This window comes from Opisthorchis viverrini (assembly GCF_000715545.1).
Source record: "Opisthorchis viverrini unplaced genomic scaffold opera_v5_225, whole genome shotgun sequence".
In the NCBI taxonomy this organism is placed as follows: domain Eukaryota; kingdom Metazoa; phylum Platyhelminthes; class Trematoda; order Opisthorchiida; family Opisthorchiidae; genus Opisthorchis; species Opisthorchis viverrini.
This window is the reverse complement of record NW_008751883.1, coordinates 503,352-527,391: the sequence shown is the minus strand read 5'-3', so window position 1 is coordinate 527,391 and position 24,040 is coordinate 503,352. Positions and strand designations below refer to the sequence as shown.

The 24,040-nt window shown below is 46.6% G+C and overlaps 1 protein-coding gene across 1 annotated transcript; it reads left to right on the top strand.

The window, feature by feature from the left end:
• Window positions 1-702: 702 nt before the first annotated feature.
• Window positions 703-23,801, top strand: T265_14622 (hypothetical protein; the record flags this gene model as incomplete). The annotated part of the gene is made up of 7 exons (XM_009174452.1): window positions 703-887; window positions 3,125-3,287; window positions 3,378-3,519; window positions 3,555-3,810; window positions 15,223-15,587; window positions 19,178-19,428; window positions 23,563-23,801. Coding segments are annotated over 7 exons (1,599 nt in total), but the record flags the coding sequence as incomplete, so codon positions are not given.
• Window positions 23,802-24,040: the final 239 nt, after the last annotated feature.

Genomic DNA, 24,040 nt, shown 5'->3' with positions numbered 1-24,040 from the left:
GCGTTGTGCTGCGAAGGCGCGGCGTATAAAAAGGACAAACTCCGGTGTGCTGGATGGGATTTCGAGATAGGTCAAATCAATGGTAAGAGGCATGGCCCAGCCGTGCCCGCGGTGGCGCTCATTTATCTTTGATTTGCCTTCAATACACAACTTCCCCACTAGTCCCCCACCTACAATCCATCGACAATCCTGTATTTCCACATCAGTCTGTCAGCTCCCGCTTCCTCCGCGCATCATACTAACCCACCTACGAAATCATCTGTGAACGGAACCTTGGCAACTACAACCACTGTACGACAAGTATGCGGCTCTTACAGCTGATCAACATGGAATGCTGGGATGGTGCTAGCAATGGAGGGTTAGAGGTCTCATATATATGTTACTCTCTACTCCTGTGAGTTTTAGGTGGGTGGGTGAGTTTGATTGACGGATTGGGCTTTGGTGCAGTGCAACTTCGACTGTGACGAAAGTAGCCACTGTTCAGTACGTTGATGCAAGACTTGGGAATTGCAGTGGTTTCGGGCTATTTCATCTTTTTCTACGGAGTTCTTTGCCAAGAAACAAAAAATCAATTTTCACTGTCTGCAGTTTATGGTGCTTCTAGCTAAATGACACAACCAAGAACATTTCAACACAGTGGCAACAAACAGAAAACAACAGTGCTCCTTTATGGATTTCCTGACTGAATATTCATGCACAGGACTACCAGTGATGGACGAAACACCAATTTTGCTGCAGGGGTGGCAGGTTCACGAACGCACCACCGCTCTGGTGCAGCACAGCAAAGCGACCCTTCGTACAGGGTTTTTGATCCCTATTGTATGCTACCAGCTCCACAAGATGGCATGCCACTAGGCGATCCTAATCGTGACTTGTGGATTAACAAAGTATCCCAGCTACAAGCGGAAACAGCCCAATCAGTTTGAACAAGCAAACGGCAAAGTGCAGCCGCCAAAGACAAGTCGCGGATGAGTCTAATGAGACAACAGCTACCATTAAAAGAGAATGGAGATGCCCACAGCGTGTAATACGTGGCAAAAGACGGCGGAGTGTGAGCTACCTAGCCAAGCAGAGGCAAACCGAAACGTTATATGTGCGTGTGCTTATTGGGTTGTGGCGAATATTACGTTCTCAGGGGTGAGAAACTCTAACTTTTGTTTGCCACATTTGGTTAGGGCTGGGCAAAACAAAACCATACCCAATAAACATTGAGGATAGAATAGTCCAGGACATGGAGTAAGCTAAAGGGAGCCTACTGTAAGTTATTTCGGGAGGCAGCTAGGCCAGTAATGAGGCACACTGTTCAAGCAGTCGCTGCATGTAACTTCCGCTTCAAGAAAGTCAGAGGTAGCCAAGTATAGTAAAGGGTGGTTTCATTTTTTAAATTGTTGTTTTACTTATTGTTCGTCTATCGGCTGTAACTTCGTCAAACTCAAAGGTAGTTTAGACCTCATTCAAACAGGAAATCAAGGATAGTTGGGTAATAGAGTGGGGCATTTGCGGCTTTCATAAAATTGAATCTAAACAGACATCTGCGGCTGCCTTGTGTTTATTCCGAAGAACTAAAAGATAAATTGAAACGAAGGAGGTAAGTATCCTCGTAGGAAAACAGCTCAGATAGAACAAATCAGATCAACACCAACTGCTCGTGGCGTTGGCAAAACGCATATTCCGGAAAAACCACTTGCAATCAGATCACCTGCTTGTTCCCTACGAATTTCTGCTGCGCTTTTCAGTGCAAGATGTGCACACTTCTTCCGGCCATCTCCTCACCTTAGTGTGTACCAACTCCACCAGAACCCAATGCTAAATTTCATTTATGACAATACATCTCAATGCGTTGAAGTTTACCAAGGAGCACTATCTACGACCCTACTTGCAAAACAGCGGAATCAAAGAAATCTACATGAGGAAACTAAAGGGACACTCTGAAATTACTCAAAGGTCGGACAGGAATTCCTTCCAGCCAAGAGTAAAAAATAACTCAATCAGCTGACGGCAATCACTGAAAGAGGACACCTGCAGGGATCCGAAAAAAATTAGTTGGCCCAGGAAGCTGAGAAACAGGGGAAGCAAAGACCTCTGAGCATGTGTGTGAGCTATTTTGCTCGCATATTTTCTATAACAGTTCAACTGGCCACCCGCAGCTGACCAGGCGGACTGTCAAACGATCAGTGATGTCCCATAAATTTGGATACAGCCAGCTTAAATCTGCGAATTAGCAACGAAGTTATCAGGAGCCAGACGGTCAAGAATGCATTCAACACGGTAAAACTAAGCTGATGGACCATGTATTCTAGATACCAGGTTGTTGACTTCCAAGAAAGCGCTGTTTTCTGCGCCCAATTAGGGGTGGCGGAAACCTAACGGTTAACATAATTTGACATTAAAGGACTGGAATGAAGGATACTACGGAAAGATCAGATGGTGTTTGTCATTGAGGATAGAGTCCACGTGCCCCTCATACGTTTGGCTGCAGACACTGTTCATATTGTTTAAATGGCTTTACTGAATGTCGAGACGATGGATAAATGTTTGTCGAAGGCTATTACTATGTCCTTCGTCCCGTCCCACCTTTTCTTTACCATTAGGTTTAGCTCAAATAAACTGGCGTGGTTGTACGGTAAGGGGACATTAATGTTCGCGTTTGGTGTTTCCTTCAACGATTATGTCTAAAATCTACCCCCCCCCATTTTCGTTGCGGCATGTCAAACACGTTTGTGGAGCTGAGGAATTTCGACGCTATTCATAAAAAGATTTTGGCAAGCCGTTGAATCCAAAGGACTTCATTTGATGCATTGCATTTGCGGACTGTAGATTTTGTGCGACAGATCACAGTGGCAGTGTGCTGCAGTACAATACATAGAGGATAACTCTGTGCTATTTGTGCGTTCATCCAGTAATCGAAGCACCAACGCTGTTTTGCGTTACAAATCGGTGTACTACAAATGCAGCAGGCGCCCTCCAAGACCAATGGAAAGTCGGGGAATCCAAAGAAGCTAGTAAGCTGAGCGTATTTCCTAATACAGAAATGTACGCGAAGCACCAGCTGTCCAGTGCGAGGGCAAGGAACCAACTGGCAGTCACCTCTTATTTTCTTGAACACAACCACGAATTGTCAAAGTTTCTGTGCGACCGGCTTCCACTTAATCGACGCCTAACCGAAGACGAGTTGGGCACATGCAAGGCCCTTCCGAAATGTGGAACGCTGTCATGTGAGATGCGGCAGTTTGTAACTGATGAATTCAATAAGATTCTTACCACTCAGGATCTATACAACTACCGCCGTAAGTGTTGACTGGCTATGTTGAGTAGGTGCCGCATAGCTTGGTTTCAATGTGGCAGATGATATACCTTTGGTCCTGGCAAAACTTCAGGAGACCGGGCGCGTCCTTGTGTGCCAGTCAGAGGAAGGTCACTATACCCGCATACGTTTCTCCCAATGGCAGCAGATAGCGTTGTTCCGACGCTTCTCAGATGTAGTAAATGTAGCCGAAACGCATGCAACAACCGCCTTGGGTGAGATTTTAAAGCATCTAATATTCGGCATGTAGATATAAACATTACACCGTCTTGATAACGGACGGCATGGGAACCAGGCTTTTGGTTATGTATGCATTTGTAGAGAGTGAGCAGTTTGCCCCCATGCGCAAACTGTTCGGCTTCTTCAAAGAAATGATAAGCGAAACTTATCCAGTTAAGACCTTTGTTATGGACACGTTGGCGGCGCAAATCGGTGCGGCAAGTGTCGCGTTTGGCTGCGACATTATGCTTTGCTATTTTTATGTCCGCAAAGCCATCGGGAAGCACGTATGTATCATTTGATCTCCATGTATTTTTGGTCATAGCCGGCACATATTTCACCGCATGGCTCGCCTGGACAACGTTGTACAGTCGGTGTTTTGTTCATCGTATTACAAGCACACAGATTTCGGCGAGACTTGCAGCTTCTGCGCCGCGCCGATCCTCGATTGGTTTCCTTTCTTATGCCCGCTGGTTGTAAATCACCCAAAAATCGGCCATACACGCACAGTCCGGAATGGTTCATTTCGGTAATGTGACCAAGAACCGATTGGAGAACGCGAACGGCCGCCTTAAAGGCCGAGTGAACCGGTCAAATACGTTGGAGCATGTAATTCAAAAGGTGTCCCGGCATGCCGAATGGTTCATGCAGGAGTTCGAGATGCACACGTCTTACCATTGTAACGGTGATACTACTGATGGGAGGAATGCGAGTAGTATGTGTTTTTCTTGGAATTTCGCTTTATCTCTTGAAAAGGGGAGATCGGTTGCGGAATTTATGGAATCGATTTGTAACCTTCGCTTGGATTTGAGCGATGAATGGTTATAGTCGATGAATATCCAGGAAAGTTCAAGGGGACGCGTTCAGGAGAAGATGGGTGTTCGGTTTTTGTCAGTAGGGTGCAAAGTAGAGTTTAAATTCCCTGTCTAATAGTCCGTAACCGTTCATTTGGCATTTCTCGATAAATAACCCCGCAGCGAAGGACTTCTAACTTTCACCAGTGCGACAGGCGGCAACTCCTAGAGAGTGACGTCTAAGTTCATAACATTGTCGGTCTAATGACGACAGTTACATGCTCTCTCGTTTTCTGACACTTGGGTGCGTGACCGCCACGGCTGCCGCATGAGTGTTGGAACACACAAGGTGAGGTCAGGCTACGTGAACTAACCTATAGTTTATGGTGCAAACACCCAGATGATCCCAGACTGTTGACACCTGTGCTGGAGAATGCACATGCCCTTTCTACCAGGCGATATGGCTCCCCTGCATACGCCTGTTCACTGTATTTCGAGATCGGTCCTTTCCGAGCAGCAAGAATTATTCATTATTGACTTTTTCTTAGCTTGCTTCCCAATCCAACACCTGTTCCCAAATCAACGCCGACAGCTTTCGACGGCCTTCGTGAAAAACCGAACCGAGTGGTGGATAAGCTTCAGAAGCCGGAACCTAGGTGCGCCGCAGCCATCTTTGAGTGATTGATTGCTCAGGAACAAATCCTGCTGCGCCAAGGCTCAAAGTCTGCGACTGATGGTCTGTCGTTGGTGGTCGAGGATGGTGCACCTCAACACAGATGGCGATCTAGGAACGCAGACTTGGGCTTTTGTGTGCTCTGTGACCGGCCGACTACTGCCAGTGACCGCTGGTGCGCAACGGATCGCGTATCATATCACGCCGACTGTTGTGATGGTGAACTTTGTCCGCTGTGTGGTGGTGCTCTTTAGGCTTGTCCCAACGGTGAGTCCACATGAAAATAAATTACTTTTGGTTCTTAGCCCGGGCCCATCCAGAGGACGGAAAGGTGTGCTTGCTACCCGGTCCGCAAAGAGGGCGTCTTATGATGTTGACCTGGACCGAAGCACAGAGTCCCAGCACCCTGTGTCCTGGAAGTTCGTGTGTGTTCGTGTTTTTGGGTCAAAAGGGGAACTACTCGACAGCCGTGAGCTGTAGAGCGCCAGATAGATGAAAGGGACGAAGATGATTTCATGTGACTCAGTCGGCCTGTTAATGAGGCCCTATACATTTCGTGTAAGCCTGGTATTTCCTGAGAGGCGCAGTAAGCAGGCGTGCTAATTAACCGCAGAAGATGGCATTGTGTGAGCAGGCATCTACTACAGCATAGCTGCTAAAGTGAATTTCGGGGTTAGTATTTCTACCAGTTGGTCGGCCGCCCGCCTTATGGTGGCATTTCAATAATCTAAATTACATCTCCCACTCACTTCAGGACGCCAACGGCCAGATGAACACTCCTCATGAGGAAGACCACGCACCTCCCGGAAGGACATATGTACACTTCAAAGCGACCAATATATCTCAACATTCCATGACGTCCATTTTGAGCCTTTTCTCCGGTGCGGATGGATGGGTGCGCTCCGGCATCATGTACCTTTAGCCGCATGTTGGTCGTGTGCGTCAGTTAGGTTCGTTCAGCTGTCCGGTATGATCGACGTGCTTTCCATGTTCCTAATCGATAAACCTCAGGGACTTCCTAGCATAATTCGCAACTTACAATGGAAATGTCCGCTTTTTGCCAGTAAACGTGCATGACTTTTCCAGATAATTAACGTGGACTGCGAAATATAAACTGGCAATAGTAATCGTCGACCAAAATTTTTTTACACGAATGCACTTAAGCATTTTCTGCATCTCCAAAGACCATTTTGATTCTAGAATCTTCAGGGTATTTTTCCGGGTTGAAACCCATCTTAAAGTTTCGTTTATTGCTAGGGAGTCCGTGTTTTCCACAATTCGCGATTTTTATCATCGGGCAACTTATTCACAGTCTATGGTGTTCATTTACGCTGAGCATTCGCTCACTTAAACAAATCACCGTAATACATGGTTTTCAATAATATAAGGACACATGCAATATACTTCGACATTCTACACTATGAGGTTGCATGCCTGAAGATGCCGCAGAGTTCGAGAACTCAATCCCATTGTGCCAATTCTGAACGTCGTACTATGCATGCTGCCCTGTCTCGTTTCGGTTTGCCCGTCATCACCGTCACCACCAAAATCCGTGATGCAAAATCTCATTGGAATCTAAAGAAAATGATACATGTGCGCCGAACATCTGCCTCCAATGTAAGATGAGGCTCTTACGAAGCCGTTTGCTTCGTTTAGGATTACGGAGCGCCTAAGATGAAGCTTGAAAATTTTGCTTCCAATTGCGGTGCTTGCCTGGTGTGAAGCCCCAAGATAGGCGAGGCATTCGGGCGTCCAAAAACCCGTTTAGTTTCCTGAGAAACTAATGGTGTTGCAATTACCTCTCCCCGAAAAATGCCTCCCCATCTTTGTTTCCGTCATGGAAGGAAACGGTTTCTGAGGGCGATTTCGCGAGACAAACCAAACTAGATTCTTAAGGATCCCGCTGTACTTTTCATCCCAGCTTGCACCAGACAAACCGCTGGACACCTCGCAAACTTCGTGCATGTTCCTAATATCCTGTGTCTTCTAAAGATGTAGAGACCATGTACATGAATATCTCCTACAGGGCCCCCGTCTTCATAACATTCCACTGTCCATCTTGTGGTGGTCTGGCTATCTTTAGGACCAATTTCATGAAGATGTGTGGCACTGAGGCAGACTGAGTATACAATAATAATGAGGGTCAAATTGAACATACTCACTAAGAATTCTTCTTTACAACGCAGCTCGTCGCTGGCCTAGGTCACCGAATAAATCATAATTCAGCTATGGTTGTACAAGAATCTTTTGAGCAGTTCTCGTATATTAACATCTGAATATAGTCTGAAAAGCTCGGTTACCATAGTTAGTACATGAAAATCGCGAATGACCGCTGCAAGCGCGAGCAAATTTAGAAGAGAAAGTCGATGCACGTGAACACGTTTGTCCTTTTGTGTAAGTGCATAAAGGCACATTTTTGTAGTTTGAGCGTATTGAAAAGTTTTTATGCAATTCACGAAATACGTGATGCTATAATGGACGCGGAAGATGGTAAAAAACACCAGAACCTCTGCACAGTCCTCCTTTAGAAACGGAGATCACATCTGTAAAGAGTAACCTAGGTGGGAGCAAACAAATATACAACATAAAGTATCCAAGGGTGTTACGGCTATGTACCAGCAACTATTATTTATGGCAAAATGATCGTTAAGAATTCTCAGCAGCGGTCACTCTCTGTGTACATGTTTTGTATATCCGATTCATCCGTTTTACGGATGATCCTGAGCGCCTTCTCTCGAATTAGTCCCATGGACCTCCAAATGTCTATGGGGCCTACGTCAGACCACTCCTTGAACAAGCCAACCAAGATGTCTACTCAGGACGTACAAAAGACGTCGCCCCCATTGAGCATGTCCAGTGAGCAGCTACGAAAAGGGTTGCCGGCCTCAAGTCCCTAGTCTACGAAACGCGTCTGGCGATGCTTGATATCTCTCCTCTAGAGTACTATCGCCTCCGAGTAGACATAATACTTACATATGTCCTGTTTAGACAAAGCTCAGCAAACAGGTATTTCACCGGTGACCCAGCAAACACACAGCGGGGACATGGTCAGAAACTTTTCATCTCAGAGAGCACACATTCAGTAGGCAAATTTTTTATCATTTCAGGCAGTAGCTGCGTCGAATGACCTTCCCTCGACGGTTGACGACGCTCCTTCTAGCACCCAGTTCAGAGTACTATTAGACATTGATTCATGCGAATCTTCACGCAGGCAAGCATACTGTCCCGCGCTGAGAACACAAAGAGCAGTGCTACACCCCTTCCAACTTGTGCCCTTCAGGTGAACGACATCTGCTTAACGACAGGAACAAAATCGACCGGGGAAACTTGGACAAAAGCCTCGATTCTGCGTGTCAATACGTAAATCCATGTATCCGTGAACCTGTAGCGGACTAGGACGTTATCAGCGTGTTCGGATAAATTAACAATCAAAATAACCAATACAAATTCACTAAATCACAATAGGAAAGGAATGAGTAGTCAAATGGGGACTCAAATGTGTAGATCCAATAGGACTCCCGCCTAGAGAGTCAGGAACAATGAAAGTGAATGACGCTCGATAATGTGACAAAACTCAAGGTGTGTAGTCTGCGAAACGAACAGTAGTCTTGCAGGTTCGGCCAACACGTGTTTGCGAACAGTAGGCAGGTTCGGCCAACACGTGTTTGCTTCAGGATAGGTGACGGGTGATCGGCAATACTTCGTGCTATATGTTCGGGATTCCTTCCCTTGACTGTACTGGAGGTTCGAGGTCGCGCCGAAAATTGTGTATTCGTAACATTAAAACAAACGTCATGATACAACGTGAACGACAGTTAAAAAGTGTGGTTAAAGTTCAGGAAGAATTTTAGATGTGACAACTGATTACATACACTACAAACCCATCTTTGCACCTATAACGGAGTGCCTGATAGCACGGCAATTAGAGACAGCCCTGTATGGTTACGAAAGATTATCGCGACCATACTTCGGGTTTGCCCCTGAAGTTCTCATAGGATCATGCCAGAACCTCGATATGGCAAGATTCGCGGAGCTAAAAAGCTCGATTCTGATTGACTTGAATTCTGACCAACCAGGGCGTGGCTGTCTTTGGTTTTCAGCCTATTCGGGCGCACGCGCCTAGTCGGCTTAATGTCTGTTTGTTTCGGGCGGCTCGCCCATGGTGATATCACCTTTGGATCACTAAACATGTTTGGTATGTGACTATCGGGCGGGCGGTGTGGGATCAAGAGTGCAAATGTATGTTGAAGGACTGCGAAGGGCCTGACGATATGAGATATATCTCGTACGCCCAGACTTATATAAGTCCAGGCAACAAGGATTACCGCAGTTCACGTGAACAGCAGTGGTAAGCAACAGTGAAAGAGTAAGCTGATGCTATTATCACAACCTCGTAAACGACCTCTCGTTGATTCCTCCCATACGAATAGGACTTGCACGATAAATACCTCATTTGCTACGGCGTAGTTATACGTAGTCGCTGGATGGCGCTTTAGGTATCACTGATTTGTCACTGACACCCCGATCACCTGCATGTAGAAACCGTGAAGGTCGCCGGGGTTACATGTGAACCAACGTTACACCTTAGGCAAAGTCGGAGGGCAACTGGAACAAACACCTAAACACGCTGTTGCAGTGCACATAAACCAAAGCAGGGTTATATTTGTTATGAAAATCCCACGGTGCCTTTCACGAACTCCTCATTATTAACAAAAACGAAAAATGGAAATATTGTAATAGTGATAAGGGAATGAGCAAGTTTTTAAAGGGCATACTAAAAAAACGACTGTCCTTTTGGAGGCAGTCCCCCTAACGTTGTGGATATACCGTATGAATCACCACATTTTCCTCTGAACAAACTTCCTGAACCGATCCCCTGGCATTCAACTCAACGACAGGGCTTAATTACAGACACAGGCACATTTCTCGTTCCAGCCCTAACGAATGAGGGGTTGACCTCCCAAGAATATGCTTGGGTCGGTCTGCCATTCATCGAAATGAAGAGACGTTCCGTAATAAGTTTGGGACACTGCACTGCACAACACCTATGACTCTCGGCACCCGGCTTTCAAAGCGGCTCAGTTGTTAGGGTGATAGCCTGTTGACCGGAAGATCCGCGGTTGGAATTCAGCTTTGGCACCGCGACTGGACAGTTTGGCACTATCTCACCCTCCGTGCATCCTTCCGGTGGCATGACAGCCATGCAACGGAAAGGATATTACAGCCGAGTGATAATTCTTTTTTACTTCCCTTCATTGACCCACCGCCAGGCTGCAGCAGACAGCGATTTATTTATTCACTAGGGTATGATTTTTTAAGGCGTTAGTTACATGCTGCGCGCGGACTGACCTGATCCATGAGCCACTCCTTATAAGACCACATTCATCAGCAAAGAGGATTCCAAAGTAACGACAACTTATCCGCTGTCAACATTGCCCTCACAGACGACTGTCTGGACATTTTAATCCATCATTTCGTCAATACACCAGTTGAGGCTGTCAGTGTCTTGGAGAGAAAGTATCTACCGAAATTTCAGGTGGCTCGCCAAAATAGGGTGATTCATATACATCCGCACGGGATTGATCTACTAAATCCATCTTCAAAAGAGTTTTGACGTTATGTAATACTTGGACGTGCGTGGTTTCACCAGCCGAGTTGCCTTGATTTCTGCATACAAACACAGCAGGTAAACGAAAACGTGTTACTACTAACTCCTCCCTTCCTATACTTTCACGCGTTTCTTCTATGCTGCCCCACCGCGATTGGAATACTCTTCCTGCAGATCCCAGACTTAGGATTGACTATTTTGTTCGCCATGCATCGTGCATAGCTACGGCTTTTGTGTCCGACTTCAGTAAAAAAATCCGAACACCTCAAATTCTGTTCCGGAACCTCAAAAGTCGGCCTACTTAGCTGCCTTTAACGTTTATACACTGAAGCAAGCAGAGCAATAAGCGGCTCTTGTTCGTACGGTGGGTTTGTTCTGCATTGATGTGTGCTGTCTGTCAGAGGCAAAGATGCAGGATGCAAATACTGTAATTGATTTGGCTACACCCCTTCGCGCTTTCTCCCAGATTCCGGCTGCTCACCTCTGCCGCTGCAGCTGGACATGCCAGCGTGGGTATTGAGCGACTGAGCGGAGGCGTCTCTTTTCGGTTGGGTGCCAGTTGATAGTCGCCTTTGCGCGGTCCGTTTGACAACGTCTGCGGAAGAATCTCGATTTTATCGCCGACGTCAACACCGGAGAGAAGCTTCCGCAAATTCTGCTCATCGCTGGAATAAGAGCTGTTTTGAGAGCATCGTACGGATCGGTGGACGGTCGAGTGTATATTAAATCGGAGACTTCTGGGGCAACGAAGTCTGGTAAGCATCCTACCACATAATTGTATCTGCTGCTCTGCGAGGTAATGCGACGCGATTCGAAAATGGCTTCAGGTTGGGCGAACCATAGCCTCGGATCACGTGCACCGAATTTAGGCAACTTAACGTAAACAACGCTGTCTATTTTGGGGGTGTGTTCAGAAGCCATGCTGACGTGGAAAATAAATGTAGTAAAGCACGGGAGTACTGCAGAGAAAAAAATTAAGGAATGATTCCGGCTCACCAATTGTGTAGCGGACTAGGACGTTATCAGCGTGTTCGGATAAATTAACAATCAAAATAACCAATACAAATTCACTAAATCACAATAGGAAAGGAATGAGTAGTCAAATGGGGACTCACGAATGCGTAGGTTCAGTAGTCCACTACACCGATCCGAATGCAGTAACTGGCTGTGAGAGGAAAATATTCACTCGTCGAGATTTCCTGCAGATGGTTCCGTGTGAGTGATATATTCCATGGTAGGAAAATTATTCACGGCTAAAAAAATGTTACAGGGATTCATTGTGACGTTTAACAGTTGACACAAACACAGAGATATAGTCCCACTGGTTCAACAGCCAACAAACAGTTCAACGGGCGTAAATACAGTCGTCCAGCAAGAAGTCAGCAGGTCGCGCCGGAAAATTGTGTATTCGTAACATTAAAACAAACGTCATGATACAACGTGAACGACAGTTAAAAAGTGTGGTTAAAGTTCAGGAAGAATGTTAGATGTGACAACTGATTACATACACTACAAACCCATCTTTGCACCTGTAACGGAGTGCCTGATAGCACGGCAATTAGAGACAGCCCTGTATGGTTACGAAAGATTATCGCGACCATACTTCGGGTTTGCCCCTGAAGTTCTCATAGGATCATGCCAGAACCTCGATATGGCAAGATTCGCGGAGCTAAAAAGCTCGATTCTGATTGACTTGAATTCTGACCAACCAGGGCGTGGCTGTCTTTGGTTTTCAGCCTATTCGGGCGCACGCGCCTAGTCGGCTTAATGTCTGTTTGTTTCGGGCGGCTCGCCCATGGTGATATCACCTTTGGATCACTAAACATGTTTGGTATGTGACTATCGGGCGGGCGGTGTGGGATCAAGAGTGCAAATGTATGTTGAAGGACTGCGAAGGGCCTGACGATATGAGATATATCTCGTATGCCCAGACTTATATAAGTCCAGGCAACAAGGATTACCGCAGTTCACGTGAACAGCAGTGGTAAGCAACAGTGAAAGAGTAAGCTGATGCTATTATCACAACCTCGTAAACGACCTCTCGTTGATTCCTCCCATACGAATAGGACTTGCACGATAAATACCTCATTTGCTACGGCGTAGTTATACGTAGTCGCTGGATGGCGCTTTAGGTATCACTGATTTGTCACTGACACCCCGATCACCTGCATGTAGAAACCGTGAAGGTCGCCGGGGTTACATGTGAACCAACGTTACACCTTAGGCAAAGTCGGAGGGCAACTGGAACAAACACCTAAACACGCTGTTGCAGTGCACATAAACCAGAGTAGGGTTATATTTGTTATGAAAATCCCACGGAGCCTTTCACGAACTCCTCATTATTAACAAAAACGAAAAATGGAAATATTGTAATAGTGATAAGGGAATGAGCAAGTTTTTAAAGGGCATACTAAAAAAACGACTGTCCTTTTGGAGGCAGTCCCCCTAACGTTGTGGATATACCGTATGAATCACCACATTTTCCTCTGAACAAACTTCCTGAACCGATCCCCTGGCATTCAACTCAACGACAGGGCTTAATTACAGACACAGGCACATTTCTCGTTCCAGCCCTAACGAATGAGGGGTTGACCTCCCAAGAATATGCTTGGGTCGGTCTGCCATTCATCGAAATGAAGAGACGTTCCGTAATAAGTTTGGGACACTGCACTGCACAACACCTATGACTCTCGGCACCCGGCTTTCAAAGCGGCTCAGTTGTTAGGGTGATAGCCTGTTGACCGGAAGATCCGCGGTTGGAATTCAGCTTTGGCACCGCGACTGGACAGTTTGGCACTATCTCACCCTCCGTGCATCCTTCCGGTGGCATGACAGCCATGCAACGGAAAGGATATTACAGCCGAGTGATAATTCTTTTTTACTTCCCTTCATTGACCCACCGCCAGGCTGCAGCAGACAGCGTTATTTGATTCACTAGGGCATGATTTTTTAAGGCGTTAGTTACATGCTGCGCGCGGACTGACCTGATCCATGAGCCACTCCTTATAAGACCACATTCATCAGCAAAGAGGATTCCAAAGTAACGACAACTTATCCGCTGTCAACATTGCCCTCACAGACGACTGTCTGGACATTTTAATCCATCATTTCGTCAATACACCAGTTGAGGCTGTCAGTGTCTTGGAGAGAAAGTATCTACCGAAATTTCAGGTGGCTCGCCAAAATAGGGTGATTCATATACATCCGCACGGGATTGATCTACTAAATCCATCTTCAAAAGAGTTTTGACGTTGTGTAATACTTGGACGTGCGTGGTTTCACCAGCCGAGTTGCCTTGATTTCTGCATACAAACACAGCAGGTAAACGAAAACGTGTTACTACTAACTCCTCCCTTCCTATACTTTCACGCGTTTCTTCTATGCTGCCCCACCGCGATTGGAATACTCTTCCTGCAGATCCCAGACTTAGGATTGACTATTTTGTTCGCCATGCATCGTGCATAGCTACGGCTTTTGTGTCCGACTTCAGTAAAAAAATCCGAACACCTCAAATTCTGTTCCGGAACCTCAAAAGTCGGCCTACTTAGCTGCCTTTAACGTTTATACACTGAAGCAAGCAGAGCAATAAGCGGCTCTTGCTCGTACGGTGGGTTTGTTCTGCATTGATGTGTGCTGTCTGTCAGAGGCAAAGATGCAGGATGCAAATACTGTAATTGATTTGGCTACACCCCTTCGCGCTTTCTCCCAGATTCCGGCTGCTCACCTCTGCCGCTGCAGCTGGACATGCCAGCGTGGGTATTGAGCGACTGAGCGGAGGCGTCTCTTTTCGGTTGGGTGCCAGTTGATAGTCGCCTTTGCGCGGTCCGTTTGACAACGTCTGCGGAAGAATCTCGAACCCTACCCATTGTGTCTGCTTACGCCTCAGCTGACTGTTTCTCTGAATCTGCCAAACACAGTTGCCCTGAAGCTCTAGGTGCTGTTTTACAACTGGGTAAAAGCTCAGGCATCGTTGTGATTGTTGGTGACTCGAGTGCTCAGGTAGGTAGACTAAGCGCTGCTTGGGCCTGATTGGATGATCGTCTTGGGTGGTATGCGAGATGGACGGACAACTTAGATCGTCTACTTCCGATGCGTACCGATCACGAACCGTTCCTTTGCAGTGCCCACTTCCGGGAGAGCGAAAATCGTGGTGTCCACCAACCAACTAGCCCCGAATCTAAATAGACCAAACAAACCTATCAGAACCGGTTCTTCGTAAGCTTGCCGCATGGTCCGATCTAGGATATTAACAGGCAGTAAGAACATATATCTAAGGTGCTACCCAAAGCTGGAACTTCTGTTTGCGGCACAACCAATCCGACCACTTAGACATTGGATCGCTCATAGGACCATGGCTTTATTGGACGACCGGCGACATATTCCTCCTGGCCGCAAACACAACTCCCTCCGACGCACCATCCGGTGCCAGGCAAAACCGAGTGTTCGTGCAGACCCAGAAGCTTGGTGGACCCTTAAGGCTAAAGACCTCCTGGCCCAAACACAACTCCCTCCGACGCACCATCCGGTGCCAGGCAAAACCGAGTGTTCGTGCAGACCCAGAAGCTTGGTGGACCCTTAAGGCTAAAGAAATGAAAGATGCGAAAAATTCTGGAGACGCACACAGGTTGTTCCTTCGACTGATCCTCGGCAGCCTGTCAGCGAAATTATCAAGGAACAAACTAGCCCTATAAAATCCAGCAGAGCAGGACGTTTAGAGCGGTGGGCACAGTATTCCATACAGCAATTCATTTGGCCACCTGCTTCCTTGGATACGGAATTCCGGCCTTCAATTGAAAGGTGGACTGTGAAGATGGAGCCGCCCTCAGCCTCAGAAGTTTCTGAGTATATATCTCCACTCAAACGTCGTCGTAGTCCTGGTCCTGGCGACCTTCCACCTGCTTTATTCACGGATGGCGGTGAATTCCTCAATCAGTGCCCATCTAGCCTATTTTTTCCTATCTGGGTGAATGAGATCAGCCCAGATAGCGTGTGAGTTGATAATAGTGCCCGTTTTGAAAAAGGTTACTAGCAGTGAATGTAGTAACCACAGAGGGGTCAGTTTGATTTCCGTTGTAACAAGGCTTCTGGTATCACTGATTCTCCTTCGTCTTGCGGCGGAACGCGAATCATTGACCCGTGAGCGTCAAGCGGGATTTTGACCGGGTAGAGACTGCGTCGATCGCATCATCATCATCAATGACAGCAACATCAGTGTTGGCACTGATGCTTCACTGTCGTATTTTTCTACGAGGGCTGGGATACTGCCAGGGCCCCCACACCTAGACAGGAGGACGATTAGGGTCTTCAACCAAAGCCTTTGGCTCAAAAGCCTAACCGCAAGGCAGCGGTGTTTGGCGGGAAAATGCAAATGCATTACCTTTTCTACGGAACAAGTCGCCATACATGTTCCAACCCCCAACCTGGAGGGCTAGGAGACTGTGTTCGTCAGACCTCTAACCATTGACCAACCTGGTATGAGAAACTCTGTGAGTGTCGCGCGGACACCCCCCAGTATAGCTCAGTGGGTCGCCGAGGTACACAAACCGCCACACCACGATAAGGTCCAGTCTCTTCGTGACGGTCGCATATTTACACTCCGTCAGGCATGAGCCTCTCAGGTCGGAAGGCCTTTAACTCCGGTCCATGTCGCAGTTGGCGCTGCCGTCTGGAAAGCAGTTGACTGAAGACCTCTCGGAGGAACACTCCCCAACAAGGAACCCAACAGCTTTGTCGCGGATAATCGAGTGCAAAAATTGTAAGCAGCATCGCGGTACTTAAGGCGCCCTTTCGACCTTGAATTCAGGCTGTACGATCGGCGTTGAGTGAACACTCATCATCATCGTCTGCCGTAGCTGAATTGATTTACTGCTTGAGTGTCCAATTAGCAGCTGGCTTTTCTGGATCGGATGCTTGACGACCCTACTGCGCTTTTGGTGGGGTTTGAGTGTCTCAGTGGGTCTTGGGCATTATGTGATTATTTTCTGGAACTCGCCTTCCTGACGGAGACCATCTGTCGAGTTGGGGATGTCTGACAAGTCTTTACCACCCCTCAACACCTTTGTTGTCGGCGTGACTCCAGTTTGTTCGCCCAGGAGCAGAATGTGTACCGCGCTATTCATACTATTTTGGTTTCCGTACGCAGAGGATGTACGAAAACTCTGTCTAATAATCGATGTTTCTGACGCATTGGGTGCGTTTGATGTGAACGTCGGATTAACCAGGTAATATACGCTTGGTAGATTTGGGAGCAATGATCTCCATCGGTGGATGTGCTACTCCAGCTCAGTAGATTACGCTGGTTAGAACATGTGATTTGCATGTAAGCGGACGTCTACCTCAGAACTGTTTTTGCTCCTTCCTGTGGGAGTGAAAGGCGAGGTGATTATGACATGACAGCGAGGTATAAAAGTGCAAGCTCACAAGCCTACTCAGGTTGCAAAATGTCGGATTCCTAGATAGTAACTCCAGAACTCATTTCACCAGTGTTTAGTGACACTCGTTCAACCATTCAGCCATTGACTTCGTGCATCAAAGCTATGGCATTTAGTGCGTAGCTGCCCGCGTTTCCGTTCCTTGAAATAACTAGACTGGTTCAAAACGGAATAAGTGTTATATCATCGCCTCAAGTGCTCGCCTATATCCCACGCTGTCCAATTTTCTGGTGAACGAGATTGTAGAAGCTGGAGTACATAGTTCAGGGCTGATAATGAGGACTGATACTTTGACTAGCTGTTTGTTTTTGTCACCGAAGTCATTACTCTTCCCGGTTAGTTTTGATTTGGTATATGGGACGCGTGGCCGGTTTTCGGGAATCTGATACTACATGGAATTCGAAGCTGACAAAACCAGGTTTTTATCCAGATGGCCGTGCCATGAATGGAAGCGCTTGTATGAGACTTTTGTAGCACTATGATACAAGTGATTTTCCAAGTACTTCTTGGATCATATCGCCTCCAAGTCTCCTGCGGCAGCCTTCGGATCATCCTACTCACCTGAGTTCCCTTTTCTATTCTAGCCATGCCTCGCTGGTCCCGTCTTGTTGGACTCACAATAGAATGGACGTGCCATGGTGTTCCTTGGATAGCTACAACCGCAGTATGGCTTTCATTATTATGGTCCTATGCGGCTGAGTTTTCACTGCCTAGGCGAAAAGCGCCTTCGATTGCTGGTTGGACATTTGAACGGTGGCTTTCAGGCCCAAACGTCTTCCTGTTCCCTGACCAATGGACCAAGGCCTGTTGTCTCTTGTTCTCATTATTGCTTGATGCATCTGTTGTGGGGATTTTAAAAAGTGCAATACGCCGACCGCGCCCTAAAGGAGACAACAACACAGATATGCACCTGACCGTACCGCAGGACATTTGGTCTTTTCCTTCGGGTAAGTCATCCGCGGGCCCATGTACGTACTATAATCGAATCAAGGATTGGGTTAGAATAACGCCAGGCTGATTGATAAAGAGTTCTTACAGGACAGAAATTTCCAAATTCATGGTTTTGTTTGATAAACGAATTTAGTGGTACAGATTGTTGTCTGGACATTTGGAACTGGAGAGCCGGTTGTAGTTCCATTGAACGAGGATTGGATATACCGTTTGAGAGTATCAGTTTTGTGTTGTCGACGGAATATTTATCACATTGCAGCGACCCATCTGAAATGATGATACGACCTTGCAAGTATCTCGGTTATAGTACCGAGCGACAGAGGCAAGTTGGCTGAATACCTCTTGGATGAAGTGCAGTGAACAATAATCAATGACATGTTGGTATATCCATCTGTTACGTGACTCACTTCCCTACAGTTCTCTAACCTCTTCATAAGCAGTTCTGTTCAATATGGAATGCGGGACCTCCGCGCCATTACTAGTAATCAGAAAGGTATCAGAACGAAACGTGAGGACCATCAAAGTATCGGTTTGATAAATATCGCAATCAAGAGCCTTGTAATACCACCACTGCGCTGCTTCAGATAAGTGGGCATCGTATCAAACTGAATCAGGAAGTGTTTGTGTTTACTGAATATTTACGCAATGCGCCACCGCTGCAACTTCCATCATTCTACCACTTGTTTCGTGGATTTCCTTGCCGTATTTGACCGAGTCAATAGAGAATGCGTTTGTTCTGTCTTGGGGCTGTTGGCGTGCCGAATAAGCTGATGAATTCAATCAGGGTCCAATACTCAACCACAAAAACGCGCCTCTGGGCCTACAGGATATGTGTTGGGGGTTTGGGCGGGCGGAGGGACAGCGACGTTTGCTTCGAACTCCAGTGCCGGGCACAGAGTTTTAAACTTCCCGATCACTTTTATTAGGTCGTATACTTCGTATACAAGAGGACCGTTTGCTTCGCAGAGCCCTGTTCGCCCAGCCGCGTGTCAGATCCCAAGGGGAGGAGATGTCACTCAATGACTTTGTGACGGGGTGTGGAAGTCCTTGCCAGCCAACTCAGTCGTCTGGGTGACTCCCGCCTCCTGGAATGAAAACATCGGAACGAGACAAGTGAGTAGTTAGTGACATTGACAGAGACAGTTTTCACTCAGCCAATGGGGACCCTGCAGCATAGCTATTGCCTTCAACACCTAGATCTCTCACTCCATGTCACACTGGACAGATTGAACAATTTAACATCAATGAAGTCATTGAGCCGAAGAGAGTGCTGTTTTCTGTCCCCGATTCAGAGTGGCAGAAGCAGAGAGGTGGCCAACTCTTGGTCTGGCAGAGGGGTGTTAAAGAGATTACGGGACGTTCGGGCGCTGTTGGTGCTACTCGCCATCCAGGATGGGGACCGCGTGGTCCCCACTGCGCCTGGTTGGAGACGCTGCAAGATATGGCTGGTAATTGATGTTATTGGTTTTTGTGTTATCAGTTTATATCCAGATTGCCTGAAGGAGTGTATGTAGGTACCTCAGGATGATTGCAGTAAGGTAGCTCTACGTCCCTTCCCTACCCACATTCGTTCTTTTGTTCGAAATGGGGCTTTGGGTTGTACGGCAGCAAAGCATCAATGTTGAACACTGATTTCGTGCTGTCAATGGTAATGGTGGTGAGGAACCTATTGAGCAACCGCTTCCAACGTGTAGCTGTCATCCCCTCGCTCTCCTTATCCTCAGTGAGCAAACTAGCATGTAAAACTGCTGTTTGTGGATGCGGTTTATAGCTGAATAACATAACTTAACTGCCAATCCTTTTCACTTTCGTAGTTGACTGGGAAATATCACGTTCTCTTGATGACTTTTCGTGGTATCAAAAAGCCCTACTATGTAGTAAAGCACCTTAACCACGCCGATTGTGTGGTTATCCTGAAAGAAAGGTCCAACGGAAATTCAGTTTGTTGTTGATTGCACTGGTCACTTCGTCTGGCATGTTTGGTTAGAAATGAGCTCTAGAAAGGCAATCCTTTTCACCATATGGACAGAGCCCCCCACTGAGTGTCAATTGCGAACCTTCATACCAAGTTGATTCCTTCCATCATGCCCAAAAAGCGATCAGAAATAATCATTCGCTTTGGCAACACCAAGAAGTTATTCATACATTTCCACACCACTGAACGACCGAAGCTCTCTGTGTACACTGAGGCTGTCCGGCCTGCATCAACATTAATCTGAGATCTTACCTCTCCGAACTGACGATCCTTGCAGGCCTGAAGTAATTGGCCACTGGTGCTTAAGGTGAATATTCAAAGTACGTTGGAACGATAGGGGCTATCCAATAATTGTTTTTGGAGCTCTGTTGCAATATCCTACGCTTCCAAATTGATCCATCGACGCCGTCTACAGTTGGTAGGTGATAATGTGGTAATAAGTGATGGAGTGGGGTGTTAGATAGATGTTCCCGAACTGAGCGAGCTTTCGATCGATTTCCTGTACTGACAAACCGAGAAACGACATAGAAAATTCAGTTCTCTGGAGTTTGACCTGTGCAACTAGCTGACGCAGTTGCGACATTTGCCTTCACTGACCAACGTTTCTTTTTTATCGCAGTAACCCTCGTAAACTGTGTTCCTCCTGAATAGTTTACATTTATTTCGGAATCCTTTGAGAGGGACCAAGTTATTCACTGAGACAACACGTTACTTATTGAGTCGTTGGGAAATACGTAACTGGCACGAGACCACATAGTAAAAAGGCCGATTTCTTCCACTTAGAATCTGTCCTCAAATAAAAACCACTTTTGGCATTCCCCGAAGACGTTTCTGTGAACAAGGTAGCTCCTAATAGACCTATGTGGCAGAAGACATCCCTACTCTGGATTCAAAGTGAGGTGAGATCCTCAAAGTGACTGACAGTCAAAAACAAGTGTCTAAGCCAATCATCACGGCGTTGAAAGCATCACCGAAGGATCCAACCATAATGTTTTTTCCACTTATAGAGGGAGTCGATACTTGGATTTTTGTGCTGGAAGTGTATTAGGAAACTGGTTACCTGACGGATTCATTACTAACCATTGTAACCAACTGCAACCCCCGACCCAATGCTTTAGTGTCGGAAGACTACTCGCCAACAAAGAACACAACAGCTTTATTGAGAACAATCGAGTGCAGAAGTTATGAGGAACATCGCGGTATTTAAAGCGCACTTTTGACCTTCAATACATGCTGTCCGATCGGCGTTGGGTGAACACTCATCATCGTCGTCGGCCGTTGCTTTTATGACATACCTGAAAACCCATCATCGGCCATTTCTCCTACGGCATGCCTGAACACTCATCATCGTCGGCCGTTATTGAATTGATTTACTACTTGAGTTTCCGACCGACCTACAGCCGACTTTCCTCGTCCGGATGCTTGGCGACTTCTCTACTGCGACTTAAGTAGGATTTTAGATTTTCAGTAGGTTTTGGGTATTATGGGATTATTTACTGAACCTCGCCTTCCTGGCAGATCTTTTTTCGAGTCGGGAAGTCCTGGACAGCCATTACCATCCTTCAACACCTTTATCATCAGCGTGACTCGTGATTGCTCAGTGGTTATGGTGCCAACCTACTGACTTAACGGTCCCTGTTTCGAACCCAGTCTCAGCATCTCGACCGCTCCTGCCTGTCCTTGGGCAACCTGGTATTACCTAAACCATCCGGCTCTCTCTGGGCGGCACGGCAGCTAGGCACCTCCAGGGTGTTATAACTGAACGGTTATCCGGTATTTGACCACTCTGAAATTTTACATGGATTCTCCCGAGGCTTGTAAAAAGAAATACCCGATCTTATCAGTAGCATCGACTGGCCAATGTGAGGATCAAGGTTTAGTATCCCAAAACAATCAACTCTTTGATTGTATAGCACAGCATACATAACTGCTTTGATCTGTTAAATTGTTGACGACTATTGTGCTTGCTCCTAAACCATCCGGCTCTCTCTGGGCGGCACGGCAGCTAGGCACCTCCAGGGTGTTATAACTGAACGGTTATCCGGTATTTGACCACTCTGAAATTTTACATGGATTCTCCCGAGGCTTGTAAAAAGAAATACCCGATCTTATCAGTAGCATCGACTGGCCAATGTGAGGATCAAGGTTTAGTATCCCAAAACAATCAACTCTTTGATTGTATAGCACAGCATACATAACTGCTTTGATCTGTTAAATTGTTGACGACTATTGTGCTTGCTGACTCTGTATGTTGAATGTTCATCGCCCCATTGCTAAGTTTCTTCTTACTCGTTTCTATTTCACTTGTCGAAAAAATCTGGTTTGACTCAACGCGTTTCATATACGTGTTCTGTATACTTATAACATATCATTTCGGATGGAGGTCGTCTCGCGGTTGCCGACAGATGAACGGTTCTTGATGGAGATTAGCTTAGAAAGGAGCGGACTCATTAGTCCATGAGCAGTCAGGCACGGTGTTGTCCGTGCTTTGAGAGTGTTATGCATTGACGGGCACCAGGATATTCGTTCATTCATTGTGTCTCCTTGCTTCGGATTTCCTTTTTTGGAGTCGCGGGTAGGGGCGATGCCTACTTAGGGTGATTATTGCTGGGAAAGTATAACTCATGCGGTATGCATACCTGCTTGTCACATGATGGTACATAGTGTTTGTCTTGCCTGTTGGATCGATTTTCACCGATCGGGTTCACCCTGTTCGTGCTGATTCTATCATTTTGCTGGTTTTCTTGCCAGTTTTGGGGGTCCACCTCCATGTGGTTCTTGTGTGAAATTTGCGGATTTGGACCGGCCACGTTCGCGTTTGTGACTGGTTGCAGTGCAACTGATGTTGCTGTTTCCAATCTCAGCACCAACCATTTCAGCTTTTTGACTGCGGTCAGAGAAATGGTGTGGTGGACTCTGATTCTGGATGGATTCTTCGCCCAATCAGGCAGAGCTGATGTGTACTTCATGATAACTTGGGATAACCTAGTGGTTAAAGTGCCAGCTTACAGACCAGAACCTTAGTTTGAACCCAACCTCGGGATCTCGACTGTTTCCGCCTAGGCTTGGGCAACCTGGCGGTATCACAGCCCTCTTGCGTCCTTCCGTTTGCATGGCAGCTAGGTACGGAAAGGGTGATACAGCTGAACGGTTTCTTATCGTTTCGTCAGTCGTTCATCCTTTCGATGTATACGTTTCTTGTCACTCGAAGAGAGCACGCCGGATGAGATAATACTAGGTTTGACGCGAACATGAGTTCGAATCATTTACTTCGGAACCACTTGGAGCATTTGTTTCGTATTTCAGTATCAGCCGATGTTCCTTTCGTCCTGTTATAATTTATCTACCATCTCAATTTTGATCTTCTCACCAATAACATGTGACTTCGGGTACTCACGCAGTTGTCCGCCTTTCTATGGGATAAAATGATAAAGGTTTATTGGTCAGACTCTCAACTGTGTTTCCTCAATTTGAATTATTCGAACAAAACTCCTTGTCCAAGTGTTGAACAGAATAGTTCTAAAATTATCGTTGTACGACTCTTCGTTTTCATCTCGTTCTGAGCAATTATCTTCTCGTTTGCTCCTGCCCCCCCCTCGCGACCCAGGTCATGCCAGCAGAGCCATCCTGTTACTGTGGCTTCTTCCGGACATGTTCCACTTCCAGCAATGGCACCTCATGCTGTTGGGTGTTTGGGCCCTGGTTGTTTGTGTTTCCCGATATGCGATGCAGCGACATCATCTGACGGACATTCTGGCCGGTGTTCTGCTTGGTTTCTTGCAATACCACTTTGTCATCTTGATTGATTGGCCTGCATTGCTCTATACTTTGTGGTTCGGTCGGTAGAGCGCCCACCGAAACCGATCGTTCTTAACCTTTCTCATTCCCTGATAACGTTGTTAAATTATCCAGGCAGATGTATAATTCCAGCTATTTCGCAACGAAGAGGATTGCTTTTTGCCAACATCATTTCACTTTGGTTGTTTTTATGGGACAGTTTCATCTCTCAGGGCTGTCACTTGTTGCTGTATGATAAACCTGTCACTTTCTTGATTATTCCCGAATCCAACCGTCCTGCTGTCAAG